Source organism: Mercenaria mercenaria, chromosome 8 (assembly GCF_021730395.1).
Source record: "Mercenaria mercenaria strain notata chromosome 8, MADL_Memer_1, whole genome shotgun sequence".
In the NCBI taxonomy this organism is placed as follows: Eukaryota; Metazoa; Mollusca; class Bivalvia; order Venerida; family Veneridae; genus Mercenaria; species Mercenaria mercenaria.
Window position 1 is genome coordinate 44,551,744 of NC_069368.1, and position 23,252 is coordinate 44,574,995.

The following is a 23,252-nucleotide window of genomic DNA, read 5'->3' on the forward strand; positions in this document are numbered from 1 at the left end:
ACAGGTTCACATTGTATAATGTTTAATAATGCAGCTAGTAAAGAAAGTTTTATTGAAATTGCAAGCGAGAAATGTAGCATTCTCCCTGGCAAAAGTCTTCTGAATTTGGGCAGTTAGTTTGTCATTTATCAAATTATATGGTAAAGTGGTATACAAAGTAGAAAAATCGTATGTACTGACTGAAAGATACCTTGTAATTATTAATTTTAAACTATCCAGGATTTCGCTTGACTTTTTATCGACCAAAAAAAGTGTTTTCCAGAGTTATATACTTTATCGCTGTATCTTTTCACGTGGGCTTTTACAGCAGTGAGACATAATGTTGATAGATTTGAAATATTTGCTTGAATTAACGATAAAACGAGCTTTGTATGGTTGTTTATGCAATTTAGGAATCCAGTACATGCTTGGAAGTTTAATTGTTTGATTATCTATACGAACTTTCAAATTAGAAACTTCAGTGATGTGATCAGTGACCAAATTTTGTTCAGCAGAAGGGCTCAATGTATAAGCTTTAGTGCTATTTAGTTCGTTTTATAAAAAAAAAATATTGTTGACCGCCTTGTCTGCTGGAACTAAGACATACTTAAAATTAATTTCTTGGATTTCCTTTTTCAGATGTCTTAAAGTAAATTTGGGTTTTTGTGGAAATAGGTGTTCATTTGTTTGATAAAATTATATACGAGAATCGACAATGTTGAAAATGTTAGTGCATAAATGCATTTGGATCAGCATTCTTACGACGACACCATTCAACACAAAAAGTTTCGACGGATTCCGCAATCTGACCACGACAAGCATAAAAATCAATTTTTGAAGGAATTCTGTATTTAGGTACTTTAAAGAATTCACTACAAGTACGCATGTCTTTTTAATATCAAAACTACCTGTGATGACATGATCGGTATCTGAATAGCTATTTTTTTTGAGTTTTTGCACTCGCAGTATGAAGGGATATTTGTTTGAACATCTAGGTCGGAAACAATTTTATTGTAATTGAATATAACATTTCCTACAGGTGTTTTATATTTATAACAGATAATAGGAACTTCGGAGTTTCTGAAATATTTAGGCACAGAATAAATGACACGTCTATCACGAAATATACTTGGTACACCGATGAAGTCAATACCTTTATTCATGAAATAAATTTTAAGAAAATGTCTGTCATGGTCAGACTGGGTGTCAATATGTGGACGGAAAACGTGCTGTGTGTCTTGAATAAGATAACAGACAGTGTAAAAAGGATTTGTTTGAATAACTTACTGGTCCCTTCCTCGTCTAGTTTTTTAACAGACTGAGACTTGAAAGCATTGAATTTCCAGAGTTTGAAAGAATTAAATCGAGGTCAGCAACACATATAATGAGCCGCACCATGAGAAAACATAGAAAACATAGTGGCTTTAAAACTAGTTTTAAAACTATATGTGGAATTTGTATCATATATGATTTGCTTTACTGTCTGAATTGTAAGGCAGAAAAGGGGCATAACTTTAAAAATACAAAATTGATTATTTCGGAACCTGCGCAGTGGATGTCAGACCATCACAAGATCCATTCCTAGCAGTACCAGCTTAACCAAATCGGCACGCAAACGCCGATGCCAATATACGGGTGAGTGCAAAAGCTCAAACATTCGATAAACTTCAATACAAAAATATTATTTTACAACTATAGTAATTAAGCAAGGTAAGCAAGGTAAAACTGTTGAAACGTATACATCACTAAAATGGGAGTAATTTTAACCCTTATCATGCTGGACACGATTGATTCTGCCTTTGCGACCAGTCTAGATCATGAGCAGCCTGCACATCCGTGCAGTCTGATCAAGATCTGCACTGTTTGCCATTCAATCAGTATCTTTTTGGTACGCACCCCTTTTAACGGTTAATGATGTTGTCCAAATTGGAAATTTAACTGGGTAAGTGTTAACTCGCACATTAAACAAAACGCTCGTGTTCATACCAGATGGATACATTGTAATTGTCCGGTGAGTCCCGGTTCCGCGTAAAAGTCTGTCCGTATCATTGCCAATCCATGACAAAATTCTTAATCAAGCCACAGACAGTCACTTCATAACAATAACTATTCTTAATCAAATCATAGACAGTCACTTCATAACATTCACATTTATATGCATTGCACGTAAAAACGGTAAATACTACTGAAATGTGTATATAGCCACATCACTTAGTATATGCAGGGGCTCTGAAACTGTCCATTCGTTTAGAAACCCTTTGTGGTATTTTACCCAGATGCCAGCTCATGCAAAAACAATGTCCGGAGAGATGACTGTGGTCTTTTCCCACCACTTAAAGCTGGAAAAGTCGTCATAATTATGATCTATAATTGTGTCAGTAGGACGCGGGTATTTTATGCCACAACAATGGATTATTGAACTGTATCCTCTTCTATTTTGCAAATTAAACTAAGTCGATATATTTGACTGTATTCTAAAGATATTACATGATTAAAAATGAACTTATTTTTCCTAACACATGCAAAATGAACGATAGAATATGATCTGTTAATCATGACAAAATTCTTAATCAAGCCATAGACAGTCAATTCATAACAATAACTTTTATATGCATTGCACGTTTCTTGCAATTTCACGAATAATTCTCTTATACACTGTGTTTGCAAACATAGCGTAGATAAAAGGTTTCGCTTTCCCCCTTTAACGCGGAAATGTCGTGTTTTCTAATATATACTGAACAAAACAATTAAAACCCACCACTTCCTTCTTTGCCAATACATGAGAAATTGCTGAAAGAGTGTGTTATCTATTGTTTTTTATTTTGTGTATGCTCAGAGCAATATATTGTTGATTACATATGAAAATTTTAAGAGAATCAAACTATGCCATTATAAAAAATATATACTCATATTACCACTTCAGTCTATTTCAGGAAAGTCACAAAAAAATAGACTAACATGTATAGTAGAAAGAAAATAAAACAAATGAAAAACTTAAATTTGTATTTCTGTGTTTTATTTGGGATGGGGCATGACAGTAAATTGTATCTTTGCATGATTTGAAATTTTGTTGTGTAATAAATAATACATTGTATGTGCTACATTTAAAGAAATTACTTCAGTATGGAACCGCCTCGGTAGCCTAGTGGTAGAGCGTCCGCTTCGAGTGCGGGAGGTCGTGGGTTCGATCCCCGTCCGCGTCATACCAAAGACGTAAAAAATGGTACTAGTAGCTTCCTCGCTTGGCGCTCAGCATTAAGAGGATAGTGCTAGGACTGGTCAGCCCGGTGTCAGTATAATGTGACTGGGTGGGGTATCATGCCACGTGTCTACGGCGTGATATTCCAGTGAGGCAGCACTATAAAGTTGGGCATTGTGCTCACTGCTACATGTAGACACCGTCGTTTATATGACTGAAAAACTGTTGAAAAAGACGTTAAACCCGAACACACACACATACTTCAGTATGTTTGTAAAATATTGGATATAGGTAATGGCGGGTTAGATGATTTGTTAAGTAGATGTAAACAATAACGGACGATATCATTAATAAAGTTGGTCGGCGCAGATCGAAGCAAGGAAACATATTGCAATCACTAGACTGTTGTCGTGCATATATACAAATATATCAGACGCAAGACATCTGCTAGAGATAGGCCCTAAAATTTTCAATGATAGAATTACATTAAATTAAGTCTAGAAATTAATTTCCAAGTCCTTGAAATAACCAAAAATGATTTCACAAATGTGAAGTTTATGATACTTTTGTTAATGACAATAACAGAAGTTTTAATTTTTAATTTAAAGTCGTGATCCACAAAGAATGACAACTCTTGCCTTGGGATAGTACTTATAAGTAGAGATCTATTAGTTTACTTCCCTTGCAATTACACAATTGAGTGGAAAATGAAAACTGTTTAAGACACAATATCATACTTTTTTGCACAACAAAATCATTAAGGATTTATTCATTTGTGTTTGATTTACCCCTCAAGACATGGTTCCTATGATTCTGTCAACTTACATATGGTAAAAAATTAACTTTTAACAAGCCAATAATAAAACGAAGTACCAGTAGGTAAATAATAGTGCAGATAATACAGTTTTGCTTGTATCAAAATGTCACAATAGATCCACTTTTGTAATACAGAACACCTGGTAGGATTAGTAAAGGTGCAATTATATTGATCTCTATTTCCTATGCCTACATCTGCTGTCCTCGACAGAATTCTGAACTATTTCTCGCCATTATATATTTTATATACTTCAGTATTAAAGTCGCGTACTTCGTTAACTACGTACTACAAATAATGATACTGTAAAATGGTGTTACTTGAAATGTGTTACGCCGCAAAATTGTACAAACATTTGGTACTAAGTATAAAAAATCCGGCCAAGATGTGGTAGTCACTACCAAAATACGTTAGACACAACGCATCCTGGAACAGCACTGCCAAAAAAATGCATTCCGTATATAAACACATAACGTGTTTTAACGGAATTTAAGTATTAATTTAAGTAGTTATTTAATCTGATGCTTTTAAAATAAAATATCAAGAGAAATCGAACAGCCATAGTACGTAATAGAATACAAGAACATACAATGGTTGCGGTTAGCTTTTTTCGACCGCATAATGTAACAGAGCTGCGCTTCACCCACTGACCTACATAATTCTGTTTATATTCCTGCACGTTCTCATATTGTGAAAAAGATCTAAACGCATGCCTATTCAACAGTGGTTCTGAATATTATCTTTTATATTCGTCATTAAAATTTTTATATAATCATTGACAGGCTTAAGAATCCGTAATAGGACTTATTTTTCCTCTTCTGGGAAATAACATAAGAATGTTGTGATTGTAACTAGCCAGCTTTTTTGGATTTTGCAGAATTGTGCTTTAGTGCGCACAAATTCTATTGACAAGACACTGATACCTTGCTAACCAAACATCCCCACCGGCCTCATTTAGAATACTGTGAACGTAAACAACATGTATATGCGACTATACTTTGTATGTTGTTCTGACGTGTTAAATGGTTCAATGACAACATGTTTATATGACTGGTCCCATAAGCAGAACGGTGTTTTAGAGCACTTAGACTATAACTTACACCTTGCTACTCCCAACACTCCATCTCTTGCCCACCTCTACCTTGAATACTTCTATTTATAGTAGGAAGCAGCCTTTTTTGTGACTGTCCTGGTCTGGTTGTTTCCGCATGCAGTTTGGTGCTAGAGGGATCACGGGTTCTATGTGATACTGTCAACCAGCTACCTTAAACACATCGAAAGCTAGAATATTGTGAACTAACCTGTTTAAGTGACTGCCCTGTGTCGGATGTTCCCATACACAGAATGGTGCTTTTGGGGACGCAGACTCTATCTGACACTGAAACCTTGCTACACCTCCAGCTATAACATTGATGTTTTCAGGTTCGATACGTAATGTTGGCTCTGAAATATACAATGCAATTACAATAACAAAATATTATATTTGGAATATACTGGTATACGTATATTGAAAACTATTTGTTTTGACAAATAGTTTTGATTATTGACCGACAAGCCGTTCTCTAAGTGTTTTATAACATGACATAAGACATATATCACAAACATGTTGTTGTTGTTGTTGTTTGTTTTTGTTTTAATTTTGACTTTAATACAGCAAACATATGTTGAAATATAGAGCGTCAATAGTAAGAACTATAGACCGAGTCATGCAATAATATAGTACACCGATATACAAAGACTAGTTTATCATGATGGAAACTCTGAAACATTATGACATTTTCAAATAGCAAAAAAATTCCTTTTGGTCTGACGAATATCTGTGACCATTTCATAATACAAACTGACTGTATTTACACGACCCTTCGTATCAAAATGTAAAAAGCTATGAAGTCCTAAGAACTTTTGAATGCTTGTATTTTATGCCCGCACTGCAACTGAACCGCTAGTTTTACTTTCTGATATAAAAACAATAATGCAAAGCGTATTTGCCGAAACACGTATAGTCTTATTACAAACGTTGGTAAAAATACGAAAGACGTAAGACCATACATTAATTAAGATATTTTCTGACCTTGCAGAACTTCTTTAAACTTTGTGTACTGACTGAGAATCAAGTTTAAAACGGAAAACCGAAACACGTGCTTAATTGCAGCAAACATTTTCCTACGGGCAGAATTTCTTTAAACTTTGTATACTGACTGAGAATTGAGTTTAAAACGGAAATATGTATGAAAGTCGAAAAATACTGAAAAATCGACTTTCAATGGCAGATAATTCATGATCAAGCCTGGGTACCGATGGTTTTTAATACATATTTCCGTTTTAAACTCAGTTCTCAGTCAGTATACAAAGTTTAAAGAAATTCTGCCCGTAGGAAAAATTTTGCTGCAATTAAGCACGTGTTTCGGTTTTCTGTTAAATGGCGCTGTCTTATACCTTCTTGACCTAATCCAAATCTAACCCATTACTTGCACAACCTTACACCTTAAAACTACGCTCGTATAACGTTAGTTACATAACAATACATAATTTGTACACGGACTTGGTCATAATGTCCCAAATACATAACATGACTAAAACAACAATTCTAAATAAATTCAAACATAAATATACGTATAAATAGATATCAGTCAATTACTTTTAAGGAATTCTGATACTGTATCTTAAAAGAATATGGTGAGTAAATGACACATAGCAATCATAAAGACGAAAACAAATCTCTTATTTTTAAATGTGTTCCTTCAAAATGAGATGATTTGACATAGTCATGTAAAGGAAAAACTATAGTACAGCTTAAATCTGCATGACTATAATCATAAGAAAATCACATTAAAACAAACCAGGTACTAGTGGATATTTTTGTATATATGGAAGAAGTAGCATAAAACACTTTAGGAATAACGTTTCCAATCTTGTAATATACTGATTATCTCGACTGAAGAAGTTTTTTTTTTTCCTACAGAGTACAGCAAAGAAAAGCAATTCTTTTTATACAAACGCCTAGAGAAAGATCCCTGTTCACTTAATCTAGTCAGGTAAAAATTATGTCATGTGGAATTAAGTGTTTATCCATCAATTATCAAATGACATCAATTTTTTTATCAACTCTTTTCTCTTTTCTGAGCTGGCGACAGATTTAATTTTTTTAAACATTTATTATTTATTATCAGCATGAATCAAAGGGTTTAGATTCAAGACAAACCCAATCAATATAATAATAAATTATTTTTGGTAACTTGAACTTTTTATGTAAAATCATGGTATCTTGGTACCAAAAAGCACAGTCAAAACGACATTGGACGAGGACTTTAACATGACGTTCCCTAGTATTGCGTGTAGTGTAAGATATGCACGTTTCCTTAACAGGAGATTTAACTGGGCATTAGGCTTCTTGATAACTGGAGTAGCAATGGAATTTATAGCCAAATGTTACTCTAAAGTAGTTTAATAATTATATATGACAGATAAGGTTGATTGAATATTAGTGCCACCACAAACTATGTTTAAAAAGGAGTTTTGTCTTTGGCCAAAAAAAGTATCTACACTCTGTTTTACCTAAATGTAGAGATATTTTGTTATCTACCAACCTTTGCATTTTCTAATGTTACCCTGTTCTTACCAGCTACAAAAACAAAGGTCATCCGTACGTAACAACAACTTCTGACATATCATTTACATTCATTAGAAAAAAAGTGGAGCCTTGGGGAACACCACATCTTATATTACAGGGTATGAAATATATGCCTTTCACTTAGATATGATCTAAACCAATGGATGATATCTTTGCTAAGACCTATAGCTTCAAGTTTCAAAACTAAGATTAAATGATCAACAGTATCAAATGCTTCCTGGAGACAGAATGATGAATAAGCAATTGTCTCCCTGAAATTTGTGCAATGATACTATAGAAATTTGACGATAATACTTCACTTTATCATTCTTATTGAGCATTGCGACCCTAGCAGATTTTTAATCACATGCAATTTCACCAGAAGAAAATAATAATATTGTGTGCTAAAGGATATGAGCCGCGCCATGAGAAAACCAACATAGTGGCTTTGCGACCAGCATGGATCCAGACCAGCCTGCGCATTCGCGCAGTCTGGTCAGGATCCATGCTGTTCGCTAACAGTTTCTCTAATTGCAATAAGCTTTGAAAGCGGATGCGCAGTCTGGTATGGATCCATGCTGGTCGCAATCGCACTATGTTGGTTTTCTCATGGTGCGGCTCATATATAGTAACTGAAGCACTAACTTTAACCAATCGAGCGGGAATGCCGTCTTAACCAGTAGACTGATTGAAAATTAGCTACCGGTAATTAATGTACATGTATTCGAAAATGTTGCGTTCAGATACAAGTGGGAATGAGTAACCATTTAGTAAACACTTTCATCAGAATGATTTGTTTAACATTTTAACTGCAGAACCTTAGTACTGAACGAAACGAGTAATTTACAAACAAGTTTAGAGGCTACCGTGGTGTTCAAAATGTTTTTCTGTTGTTAAGCACGGTTCAGTGTGTTGTTTGGTTCGTGTCTGTTTGACAGTAACATTGTTATCAATGACTGATAAAAATATGGTATTAAAATCTAGTTTACCACTTTCATGACAGAAATCTATTTCGTATTTTAAGATATGTTTGTTTTAAAACATTAAAACTAAATAATAAATGTTATTAAGTTGATTATTATTATTACTGGGCCTGTAGGATGTTAGATTTGCTGCATTGGGCTTAACACTGCTTATAAACAGTATTTCAGTTATGAAATGGCTGGCAGTTAACCTAACCAGTGTTAATAGATTCTGTGCAACCTATTTAAGTACCAGTTTATCCACATGCTAGTACATTGGAGATGGAAGACGAATGATGTCAGACACAATGTCCTTTGTCAAATCGTCACGGAGAGCATAAGCTTCGCCCGGGGATCAAATTCACCCTCCATGTAGAGCTAAGCGGGAAGATATCAAAATAAATGACAAATGCATAGAGGATATTTGTTTGTTTCAGTGAAATATCACTTTTATTTCACAAGTGAGCATCAAAAACTGATATTTTCACGAGTGGCGTAGCCACGAGTGAAAATGACTTTTTTTGGTGCTCATGAGTGAAATAAAATTGATATTTCACAGACACAGACACAAACAAATTATTTTTTTATTTCATGTGTTAAACTTTACTTTTGTCGCGTAATTTGAGCCGTGCCATGAGAAAACCAACATAGTGGGTTTGTGACCAGCATGGATCCAGACCAGCCTGCGCATCCGTGCAGTCTGGTCAGGATCCATGCTGTTCGCTAACAGTTTCTCCAATTCCAATAGGCTTTAAAAGCGAACAGCATGGAGCCTGACCAGACTGCGCAGATGCGCAGGCTGGTCTGGATCCATGCTGGTCACAAACCCACTATGTTGGTTTTCTCATGGCACGGCTCATTTATAAAACGTCGAAAATCGCGGGAAAGATCAACAGAAAGCATAACACAAATGACGTAATTTTAACGACGTCATCGTCATTATGGTCCCCGGTATTCATAACGCTCGGTATACAATTTGACTTCAGTCGCGGCGGAGGACCGTAACTAGTTCGGCAAAAAACAGTGAAAAATAAAAATGATAATCTACTGTTTCAAAACTGTGGATTATCACTTTTATTTCACTGAGAAAACTCTATAATTCACTGGAAAACATAAAATAAATGTATTCATATAGTTTTTCCTAACGTCTTTTACTTCTACCATTTGTACTGCGTGTCTGCATTTTGAACCTAATTTATTATTTTCCTAATTTAGTTAATATTGTACATGCTCTACAAAACTTGTTGTTGTTTTGGTACAGGCAGGCCCAGTTGATTTGTCTTGCCTGGATAAAGCGGAAATATTGTACCTCTGGCTCTGACAAATTAAAACATCTACATTGTCCAATTTACTCGCACAGAAAATGCAAGGGAACGACAGCTTTCTCCATTTGCGTCATGATGTTCACAATTAATACTATCAAACATTTTTTTTCATTTTTTACAACATACACTTGAAGTTTCCTTTACCCCAAAATAGTCTTATTTAGCCCCCGATTCATCCATACTCTAAATAACAAAAATATTTATAGAAACTGTCTATCTTATTCACGACTGTCTATTAGAGTTGTGATGATTTTCAATTTGAAACAAAACATAAGTTCTATATTGGACGATCCTCGTATACTAATAAAATCACTTTGCCTATATTGGTAATTTAATGGACATGCATGCTACCTATCATAAAATGCAGGCATTTTGTTTTAGTACTTAATTTATTCAACGTAATGAACGCACCACACCGGGTGGTACACATACGCAAATTAAAATGTTCATAAAGCGCCTTGAACAACTTAAAGCATCGAGAAACGCCAGTAAATAGTTTGGGAGTATATAGGATTTTTCATCTTACCGTCGCTAATCAGAAACAGTTGCATGATATATATATTCTTAATGTATTTCAAAGGACACTTCAGTTTATACATAATTTATTTTAGGTCGATTGTGAAGAAAGTTCTACATCTTATATTAATCACTCTCGACACCTCATTCCTGATGGAATCCACCGCCACGAGTGAAGAGGCTAGTTTCCCTTTTAATGCTGAGTGCTAAGCAAGGGAGCTACTGGTACCCTTTTTCACGTCTTTGGTTTGACGCGGCCGGGGATCGAACCCACACTTCCCGCACTCGAAGCGGACGCTCTACCACTATGCTATCGAGGTGTTAAAGGACACTTTAACTAAATACCACCAGATTTGGACTTTGGACAGTATTTTAACAATTAATAACATATATTAGTCTAAATAGAAAGATAAATATTCATTAAAAGCATATAAAAGAATTTGTTAGGAAATTCTTCTCATATTACTGTTTTAGCCTTGTCCAAAAATAGTCAAAGTCTATGTCGTGTATGGTATAATACGGAATACAAATACCACTAGATCTGGACTTTGAACAGTATTTTATGAATAAATAATATTAATTAGTCTAAATACAAAGATAAACATTTGTGAAGATCATATAAAAGACAATTTGTTTGGAAATGCACCTCATGTTATTGTTTTAGCCATGTCCAAAAATAGCCAAAATCTATGTTATGTATGGTATAATACGGAGAAGAGCAACAGCATAGAGCGCTGTCTGGCGGCTTGCCAGTTAAATGTTTTTGTTGCATTCTAGGTCTCGTTTTTCACGCTTAAACAGACTTATGGTATGTTTAGAATGAAGAAAAGGTAACACCTTGCACTCGAGAAATTAATAATAACCGACTTACGTGTCTTTTCCAGCGAATAAGATATGACGGAGCATAAAACTTTGTATATACCGGTATGTTGGTCTGCGGCCGCTTAAGGTATGGTTTAAGATAAACCTAAGGTAAGACTAAAGGTAGCGTTATTTATCTCCAAACAACTCTTAACTCCCTGTCACACCCTATATAGCTCCCTTCAGACATAGCTCCTCGGGGAGCTATATTCCGGGCACCATTTCGTATATATCTCCTGTGGAGTATATTTTCCGTATATAGCTCCCTGGCTAAAACCAGAGCTATAAACGGAACACCTGTATATAGCTCCTTTCGGTGTTTTATTGAATATGGACCACGTGCCTTATTTAGGACACTTCATTATGTCGCGTTTGGAAGACTAGAAAGTGTAAAATATTTCACACATGATGCTTTTATTCTAATGCAAGGGTCATTACTAGTATAAACAACTATTTGCCAGTCAACATTTCTGGACAGTTTTGGGACTTTGGGGCAAGTCCGACAAGAGACTAAAATCTTCAGGTACACCTAATTAACGTTTGTTCCAAATTTGATCATTCTGTCACATACTGACATGGTATAGAAGATGAGTGCCTGTCAGTATGATCAAGACTGTATTTGGACTCGAGAGTCAAAACTGCTAGACGAGATAAAAAAACTTTAAACCCAATGTTCCTAACTTCAATTGCCAGTCATTTTTTGTACAGGTTGGTGACTCTTGGCCTAATTGTATCCGTTTTCGGGACTATGTACCTACGCACTCCCGCTCTCTAGCTCATACGTACGAATGGCTAGAGAAATCAACTTTATAAATCCCCATACCCCAAGTGGTGTGGGAAATCGTATATCCAAATGAAACACTGCCAAATAATCAAGTTTTGTATTACTCAAACAGTACTGTTAAAGTATTTGATTTTTCTATGTATAGGAAGTCATATTCGGGTTTGTACATGCTTGCGTTCGTATACAGCTCCTCTGCCTCAAAGGAGCTATATACGAAAACGTGTTTCGAATACAGCTCCCCGGGGAGCTATATCCGAAGGGAGCTATATAGGATGTGACAACGCCTTCGTAAAGCGCTCGTAACCTAAGTTATTGTTGGTTAGTTACGATATCGTAAGTCATGGATAATCCATTTAATGACGTCGTTTTCGATCAACTGCACGTGTACCTGATAGCCCACAAGCTGTCTATTGCTAAAAATCATGGGGAATATGTCTACATTAAGTGTCTCCTAAATAGTATTTACATTTCATAATAAAATAATGACAATTGTTTGATATTTTTTTCAGCGATGACTTCTATAATTTTAGAGATGCCTATTAACTTTATGTTAACTTGTGGTCACATATACCAAGTTTTGCAAGGAGTGTACAATATTTTCTAACGTACTCAAAGAGCAAATTTTATATATAACAATTCTATTCAAAGAGTATCGATTTTGCCTTAAAACACCCAACCTCTGCGCAGGAGTATTGTCAACAAAAATGTACAGTATCAATAAACTGGTGATGAGAAAGTAGGGTTTCACGCCTTTGTCTGTGATTTAATTAGCCAATTAACTGCATTATGTAACAGACTGAAAATACTTTAGCCCTGACCGGGAATCGAACCCCGGAACGCCTAAGGTGGACACCCTACCACGTTGCTATAAGGAAATATGATTTTTTTTCAGCTTTTTTGCTCTCTATGTGAAGTTTCATCTATATTCAGCTTATAAAACAAGTTTCAGCCCAAACAAACCTTTAGTTTTTCTCAAAATCACTATTTTTGTACAGCCATCATTTTGTCCAAAGACTGCGGTTTAAGCCTTAAATTTGGCTGAATCACATATAGTCATTAAACGCTGTTTTTTTTTTTAAAAAACCCGTAAGATATTACATCAAATATACCACCAGCAAGTGCGGAATAGACAACCACACTGAAAAAAACTTATAATTATGCAACTGTGATAAAATATAGAACAAAATTAGTGTTTAGTGATTTTTTTTTTTTGTTGAAAAAAAGCTATTTTCAGTAAAAAATGGAAAATTGTCTTTTTTCATCTCAAATGCAACAATACTGCATATTTTTGCATTCTATAGCTAAAGTCATATCTCATGGCCATGTATTCAAGTTCTCTCCAACTATTCATGTCAAAATGTAACTAAAAAGGTGTTGATACTGCACACCTGGTCTCTGCTCAAATGGAATGAAATGATATCTAAGGATATTACTAAAGATCTTCAGATTTCACACCACACAGGTGATGGAGATTCTAAAGGTCATTCTGGTGTAGACAAAGGTCAAGGAACTAAAACTGTGCACTTGAAAGATGTGAGGCACCTGGCAAATTCTCTAAAAAGGCAAATTAACCGGGCACCATTTAGTGACAAAATGTTCCGTGGTAAACAGAAGTCTAATCTAAAAACAGATTTGCTCTATCTATTAAATCTAGGTGTGTTTCTGAGCTATCAAATGCACATAAGAAGTACAAAAGCAATTTGAAAGTAATAAAACACAAAATGCCTAATATAATTTCAGCAATAGTACTATGTTTCAAAGGTTACTGTGGTACCTCATGTTCTAAATACAGCTTGGTTTGTTTAGCAACTACAGAAAAGCAAAAAACTATATGCCAGACAATGTCAGGCTTAAAATGACTGATAATGATGAGACTTTACTCAGGAAATGTATTGAAATTCTCCTTGGTAAAGAAAGCATAGAAAAAACTAAATTTTTAACATCTACACAGAAATGTGAAGCAGATCCTATAATGCATGCTTGCCCAAAAATGTCACATTTCTCCGCAACTGCCATGGCCGTATCCATGGCCAGATTCTAAGACTAAATCATGGGCTTGCTGACACCGTTATACTTAAAGCTAGGGTAAATGGTGTAAAACTGTCACATGGCTCTTCTGTTATCAGACACCTTTTAAGAACAGAGTACTACGAGAAGTTGCGTAAAACTACTAGGTACATATCGCGAGCAAGACGCAGTCGTTTTGCATCACGCCAGTATAGGTACAAATTACATACAGATTTACACTATTCAAAGGGTCTCACTGACCCCAAGCCTGACTTTTCTAGCACACCACACCTAAAAGATCATGCTTATGCAGAGAGTGTGATATTAGGATGAAATAAAGATGGTTATAAGTAAAATTATTGTGCTGCCTTGTGGCCAGCTGGGCCGGCACTGCACACATATAACAAATTATATTAACTGCACAAATGTAAATAAGCCTTCAAGTTGTATAAGTTGTGTATATAATAGTGCTATATTTATCAAAAATATTATACAAAAATAGTAAACTACTGTATACCATAGAATACAGTCCTTGAAAGAAAACTCCCTAAACTTATGGCCCGAGCATTGCTCCCCACATTTCTGCCTTTCATTATTTATGAACTGGGGTTCAATGCTCAAATGTTCCGGGTTCACACACAGAGAAAAGTGGCATATATGCGACACGTGTAGGCCTTCGGGTATTTTTAAAATATTTCTAGTGGCCTGACACATAAGTCTGTGCACATAATATTGTTTTCTGATAGTTTCTCCAGGCAGTTTTGTGGTTATTTTCCATAGCTGGGATTTTTATTTAATGTCGTACAACCAAGCCATTTCCGACACCCTTTTTTCCCCCACCGGTATAGAATTATCGTTTATTTTTTGCTTAATTCTTTCAAAAATCAATTGTCTGGGTTGATGTGCCATGTTTACAAAATTTTTTTTATATGCAGACGACAGAAAATTTTAGTAATTCTACCGGGTGACAATTCTTATAGGTTATAACACACTAAATAGCCACCACTATATATTCTATATAAAATGACAAGTTTTCACAATGCTGCAATATACACCTAGACCCATTTTAAATTTCTTAACTTACATTTTCTTGTAGAGCAACATTAATACTGTAAAATATCCAAAGAAAAGTAGGGGTAATGTTTGATGCAAGAAAAATGTTTCTGGTCAAACGGACACACCGTAATTTTTACACTGAAATGACAATCACAATTTAGGGTAGGGGTGTATGAATAAATTTCACATGTTAAATCAGTTTGGAGTCTTTTTTCAACATGCAAATGCTACCAGTATGTCAAGTATAGGCATGCAATATGATTTCAACCAATATATAGCAATGATTGCAAGGAAAAATCCTTCTTACAGCAAAAAAAAAACTGAGAACTATTTGAATCCGCCATTATGCGATACCATTTTTTCATAGGTGCTCAGGCTATTTAGTGTCTGTATGCCATAAAAGCTAGATCAATAGGAAGGAAGTATAAGTGCACCCTTATACTCTACACTACTACAAACACCCCTTCCATTTTAGATGTTTTCATAGGACACAGGTGCCTCAACCTCCTGTCACTAAACATGGTTTCATAATTTTAAGATATATGCAACACTAACATTTAAGCACTATATGTTTATTATACACTGTGTCAAGCACCATGGTCTGGCTGGTGAAATCCGAAACGGAAAACCAGGAACGCAACAATCTTTTTTTACTCTAAGTCAAATAATTATTGAGATACATGTGAGTTAAACTTGTATGTCCTTTATACATTTTGTACATATTTTGACTTAATCAAGGGCTATAACTCTGGTATGACCTATATTAATCCCGCACAAATCACATGCTGAATAATATTCATGTTATGTTTCATGATCCTAGGTCAAATACATTTAAAGATACGTGCGACAGCAATATTTTATATGCCATTTTATGCATATTTTAGTATAAAAACATGTATGGTCTTTTTTATGCACAAATGAAATCTTACTAGGCTGTTTCTATACTGGGTTTTTCGGCGACGCCGTCTAAATTCGTTTTCGTTACCTATGCCACGTGACTTCAGTTTGCAAATCAAACTACTTGATAACGCTTTATAGATAATTTATCAAAATGGAAGATTTATGCAACACTGCCTGATTGGACGAGAGTGTCAATTCCTTTCACTCTGTTGATTGTGCTACGCTGAGTGAAATGTAGACAAAGCGTTTATCCTAAACGACGCTGTTCACAGTTTTAAAGCTAACTTTGGCTCAGTATATTTAGCAAGAATATTGATATATCTCAAAATGATAAGTAAGTTTAATAAATATGATAAAAACCTGTTCAAATACCAACATATATCAAATTAAATAAAGAGCTGAATACGGTCTGCGTATCACATGAATAAGGGTGTGATAAGAGTCTTTTATGTAGAGAAGTGCTTTTTAAAAGATTTTCTTTCAGACAATTGTCGTCTGTATATGAAAAGGTTTCTTGCTTTTGTGACTTATTCAGATTGCATATTAAAATGAGTACTTGATTGCTTTGATATATTTGTTATAAATTATTTAACTGGTTTATTATATATGAATATTTTTCTTTAGTATGGTATGCAAATATTGAACTCAGTTGAAATCTGTTTTATTATATATATGCTATATAATGACTGAATTTCATTACTCTGAAATGAAGGTAAGCTGCATACAGTTTATCTACTAGTATGTGATATGACTACGGTCAAACTTTGCTTATGAAACAGAAATATTGAAATAATTACAATTGTATGTTTTGCTTGACCTTCACTTTTTTTTATAGGTGTGACGTCATTGTCCAAAGATTCACGAATAGCGAATATGCATTTGTTAAAGCGGGATCAGTTGGCCTATTTTAGAAATAAATAAAAATAGACAATAAAAAAATCCTTTAATTGATTTTTTCTCATGTATTCTAATCAAACTTGATTTGTAGCATCTTTATTAGGCCCGCAGCCAACTTTGTTCAGCTGGGACATTTAACCCCTTTTAGGGGCTGCTAGAGCTAAAACTAGAAATGCCTTTATACAGCGTCTCATGAACAGCTTGGTGGATTTTTGTCATACTTGGTCTGGAGCATCCTTATAAGGTCCTCTTCCAAATTTATTTATATAGGAACTTGGGCCCTATTAGGGACCACTATAGCTAAAAGTAGATATGCCTTTCTTCGCATAAACCACTAAAATGTAATGGATTTTTATCAAACTCGATGTGTAACAATATCGTAAGGTCTCCTGCTATTTTATTACAAATGGGGATAGGGACCAATTTAATTAAAAATATAAACACGTTTAATGACCTCTTCTCATGAACCGTTTCATGAATTTTCATCAAACTACTGCTGTAATTATTCGTCTAAGGATAAACGAAACAAAATTGCAACCCTACGAAACCTTTGCGAAAAATTAAAAGAGAACCATTTAAATTGTTAAAGTGCGGTGTTTAGTTTTGCAGTTTGAAAAATGTTAGATGAAAGATGAATGTTAGATGAAAAATTCATAAACTTCTTTCCGTATTACAATTCGCCGACCATCATTTTTAAAGATATTTCTTGTTGACTATGCCGTTGTTCTTAAGCAATCAACGGCATATTGTAACAGTACATTCCACATTTTGACGTTTTCTGACAAAATTTAAGGGTTAAAATACTCCGTCCACTCAATTACATTTTCAATACCAAACTGTTCTTTAAACTGAGGCGTCATGTCCCACGCTTTAATCATATTCAAAAATGTGATTTATTTTCCATTAGTTTTGTAGGCATTTTTAGAACTCAGCGGGGGCCATATTTATCAGTTAATTGGACACAGACTGTTCTACTTATTTAAATTACCCTTAGGGGCGGACCATTTAACTGCTTTGAGGTGCCTGGGATTTTACTTGGGAGACAATATTTTTTTCTCGCTTTTTATGCAAGTCAGCATTTTGTTTTCAGAATTTAGATATTTTTTCAATGTAAGCCAAAGACTTTTTTCAAAATATTTCTGTTATTCAAAAACTAATAAACACGTTAAAGAAATACGTTCTGTATTGTGTAATTTGCTTTAATAAGTACACGTAAAATAGCTAAATGCAAGTCTCTTGTTTCAAACTATAGTTCCTAATTTTGAGCTCTGTCATATACCTCTATAAGCAAAGTGGTTAAAACAATCTGCTAAATGTACATGAAATTTCGTTAAGCATTGCTAAATGTACATATACATAAACTATATGATTAATACTTAAACCATAAATGAGCCATAAGGGGCATAGCCAACTAAATAATGGACGTAAAGGGGAATGCTCCCCCTGAAAAGTATTACTTGTACATGTAGCTCTGTTGCATTTTGGTGTATATTTGGAAATATAATCTCCCTTTCTGGAATTATAAATACATGTATAATAAATTATACCAGGACATAATAGTTAATCATGCTAATAGCTTCCATATATATACCTCCGCGGCTGATCTGATGTAAATTCGAGCAAAAATGTCTGATAAAGTTTACCTAAATTTTTTAATGATGGCTTTTAGGTAAAAACAAAGGTCATAACCAGTCTGGTGGGTACAGAAAGGGAGAAGAAGCAAAATATCTTGTATAACTATTAGACGGTGGGTCTCCTGGACTTCAGCTTCATATAAAATCGCTGATAGCAGGTTTGCAAGCGTAGCGAGCAGAAAATTTATTTTAAAATGCTCTGATGTTGTAGGCTTTCCAAAATATATGCTCGCCAATTTTAGGCTGGATCGTTGGGAATACCCCTGAAGCAGATAATGTATACACAGTATACACAGTATGTTCTTTTTGCCCAGTTTTCCTAGTAGAAACTACTAGGGCTCCTGCTTACTTGTGAAGCAATTAACCTTATCACCATAGCAGTAAAAATCCTTGACGCTGTAGAGTTATGGGACCACAGGTCATCGCAATAGTGATTTATTGTGATGTATTTTTATCTGGATAATTTTGATCTGTACATGTATTGTTATAGCTTGAATCTATAAGGAAGTTATTGTTTATAATTCAACATAAGTGCAAATTTATTTCACAAAGAAAGTTTATAGTTTCAACATTGTGGCAAATGAAAACTTCAAGCAAAAATATTATATATCTTATGTATTTTGTAGTTTCTTATTAAGCACTGAGTTTGATATTCTATATAATCTGAAAATATATACTATTTACATGAATTTCCATATTCTATTTCCTAATTAAACTGCATGGTCAAGATCATGCATACAGCATCATGTGGAATTTTTCGAAATAGAAATAAACATTCATGTTATAATGTGCATAATTTGAAAAAAAACCTTCAGAGTTAAAGGAGAATCATTTTTAGTCAAAATGTTGAGCCCAGTCTCACTGAGAAGGCCAATGTAATTTTAATAGTGTTTTAGGTTCATTTATTAAAAAAAAGTATTAAAGGCACTGACCTTCAGACTTTGGTTAAAAATGATCAAAGTTAATTATTAAAATTGAAGTTTGATGAAATTATGTATAAGGGTGTAGGAGTTTTTCTCAAAGTTGGGCGACCAGGATGGAGGAGATAGCGGGAATGAGATCCCATCCTGCAAAATTTTGGTCTTTTATACGCTAAATCCTAAGTTTTAGAAGAAAGAAATTTCTGTCATCAAGTGTCTGTGTTTCTTTTTTACCTGAAGGAAAGTTAATATTTTGACTGAATGTTTTTATTATAAAGAATTAAAAATATAAATATTGTTATTTCATTTTCTTGAACTGTGTTTCAATGAAATGGTCATCTTGTTTTTAAAAGTGTTGCAACCTTTTTGTATGAATGAGGGTGATACCCGGAAATTTTGAAATGCGTGCATATAAAATTCTGAACTTAAGAGATATTTCAACACTGAAACTATGGCAGTCGGTTACTCTTGGTTTAAGTTATATCATGTCCAATTATCCTTGAGAAAAAGATATTTTAGCAGGAATTTTCATTAGGGTGCTAGACCCTTGTAGGAAGTAGTATCACTGATGATTGTTTTAAAAAGTCAACTGCAGAATTCTGGAAATGTTTAGGATAAAATTATTTGTATATTCTTATCTATAAGAAGGAAACATATCTGTACTCAAAAGGTAGTGCTCCCCTCCTCCAACCCCCTGCTCTTATGCCTATGTATACAGTAACGGTTACTGTTCATACATTTAAATAATCCTGCCGTAACTACACCTTACAGCTTTAATACCAACTCTTCAGCAGTATTTAGTATTCAAACATTGATGGAAAGGCTAGTCTTCCTTCATGATAAAGAAAGAGTGTTATGTAGATTTAAATGACGCAAACATAAATATAAAATCTAAAATCTAAAAGCAGTTCAAAAGCAAAGAACTTGGCATTCAGAGTTATGGAAATATATTTTTTAAAAATGACCTGGAGCCAGATTTTTTTCAGTGATTTCATTTTTCATAATGTTGAAGCCAGATGTCATTTCAAGCATATTAAAAGTCAGATTTTAATAAATACCAGCACCCTTCGTCCGCCCCCCCCCCCCCCCCCGCCCCCCGCCCCGAAAATAAAATTGTCAGTCCCTTACTAAATACCTCGACATTAAATTCTTATGTGGGACTATTTATACTAACTGAAAAATAAAGAGCGTCTGAACCAAGTAAAGATCGTAATCTTCACAGTTCTATATATACACACACTTTTTGAGTCGGCCAAGAGACACGCCTACATATCTCCTTTCACTGTCTTCGAAATTGAGAAAATTATCATTTGTTAATACAATGTAATTGTGAATAATTTTCTGTATTTTAGCTTTTTTTGGTCCTAAAGGGGTGTAACATTTGAAAATAAGATATATTAGTAAAACTACGGATGAAAGCCGGACCACCCGCCTGTATCAACAGCTTAACTTGAAAAAAAGTTTAGGTGAGCTTAAAATCCACCAATTCTTAACGAAGATTGAAATTTCTTTCTGCTGGGGATTCTTTACAAAGTGATGACACGTAATTATCAACGATATTCATAAGAAGAATATTTTATGCGTTTTAAATCGAAAGGCAATTATATCACAGATCTACCTCGCTGACTTTGAAAATTGAGTTTTAATATACTCATTATATTCTGCTTATTTTCTTTTTATCACAGCATGCATCATCGCTCAAGCTTTAACCCACTCATTTAAAAAAATGCAGACACTTAAAATCACCATTGATCTTTTCCATAAACCTGCTATCTTCTTCAACATCTTGAACAAATTTAAACGCTTTACTAGGCCAAGCTGTTATCTGGTTCGCGTAAAATGACATGTAATGAAAAAGGTTTTGTCATTGTTGAAGCTGATAATTTGTATATTTTGTACAGATTCTAAGATGAAATGAAATCAGAACAATGCTGGTCAAGTTTAATTTGCAATTCAGCTTCTATGTCCGATCAGGATGATGAAATATTTGGAAGGCGATATCTGACATTATATGCATCCTGCTTCATGACATTTGTATTTTTGGGTTATTATATCTGAAAATAAGAATGTTACCTTTCATGTGCCTTTGAGTTGTTTTTATGCATGCTAATGGTATGTTATGTTAATTGTGTCCGATGCTTAATGATAACTGCATATTAGTCTGCAACCAAGGTACCAGGTTCTTAAAGAAAATCTAAAAATAATTTTATATGAGTTTATAGGGGAATTGCTAGCATAAATGAAAGTGTTGTTGTCTGTGAAACGCCGAAATCCAAGCTGACCGAAAAGATGACCGCCATGGTCGCCAAAATAATGTTGAAAAATACCTTACATATATAATATGCTCAACTAGTTTATTTTCACTTTTCTAAATGGTTTAATATTCGTAACTACTGATGTATATTGGATACATGACAAAATACTACTTATGAACTAACATGCAATTTTAGAAAAGAACAATCACATTTATGGAGCATTATACCTATTTCCAAACCTGTCATTTATATTTCTTATAACCAAATTGTCTTTAATATTATCTATTTGTATCTAGCAGATCAATTACAAAAACAAGGATAAATATCCAACAGGGAAAGCCACGTTCCAAAACCGCAGCCTCTCCAAACGTTAACCCAGCACGACCAACACGCACACATACACACACACACTCTCTCTCTCTCACACACAAAACAAACACATCAACACACACTCACACAAAGCAAACACACAGAGACAAAACGAACAAACTAAGGAACACAGTGAGGCACCGCCTTAGAACGGTCAGTGGCAAAACCACCACTGGGGAGCTTAAACCGGTTTATGGTGCACCTAACCTCACTCTTACCCACTACCATGTTCGAAAGTCACAGGACAGTGTAAACAAAAGTTATCACCGCCAGGTGAAACCCTAACATATCCAATAGTAACAGAAGGCATGTTATGTAAAACACAAAATTACTCTTGTATATTTATATAAAAAGCAATCCTTATGAAACAAAAACGCATGTACTCAGTGCCTTTGCAAAAGATAGAGCAAGAAGGGAAACACCCTTTAGGGCCCGACGAAACAGACCAGAAGGTCAAAATCAAAATAGATCAGTCCAAGTCATATTGATAAGATTTGGATGGTTCATAAGCGATTTCAATTAATAACGGCTTGAACAAATTCGACGGGGTATTTGGACCACCAGAAAATGGGTGTTATTCATTATTTCTATTAATCTTTAGCCTGCTGGCGGCAAATGATTCTGCCTTTTTCGACCAGTGCAGACCAAGATCAGCCTGCACATCCCTGCAGTCTGATCATGGTCTGCACTGTTCGCTATTCTGTCAGTAAATTTTCAGTGAATACCCCTTCGGAAAATAAATGGTACTGCCCAAATTGAATGACTGACCAGTCCATTTTAGAAATACAGCAGGGTAAAGGTTAAACAAAAATCCTATCGTAATACCGATCAGCTGAGACGGGCATCGATATCTAGTAATATAAATAAGATTTGGAAAACAAAATCGTCTTGAGTATTACAGTTCCTAATGGTAAACCTAAAATGATATCTTAGTGTAATATTTTGTTATCTATTACGTATGAATCTTTAGCATTTCCAATGTCTGAACTGAAACCTAACCAGAGGTTTTACAAAAATATAGAGGATATTTGTTTGTTTTGAGTGAATATGGAATATATCTCACTGAGAAGTGAGAAAATTTCAAATATTTTCACGAGCGCGTAGCACGAGTGAAAATGTGAACATTTTCTCACTTCGAGGTGAGATATATGCCATATTTACGAA

General features: G+C 34.6%; 1 protein-coding gene across 2 annotated transcripts in view; it reads right to left on the reverse strand.

The window, feature by feature from the left end:
• The window catches only part of LOC123566465 (protogenin-like), a 144,946-nt gene that overhangs the window by 60,327 nt on the left and 61,367 nt on the right, over positions 1-23,252 (reverse strand). For both annotated transcript variants that reach the window (XM_053549819.1, XM_053549818.1), the window contains exon 3: positions 5,294-5,435. In XM_053549819.1, coding sequence (XP_053405794.1) covers positions 5,294-5,435 — 142 coding nt within the window. The remainder of the gene's footprint in view (positions 1-5,293; positions 5,436-23,252) is intronic.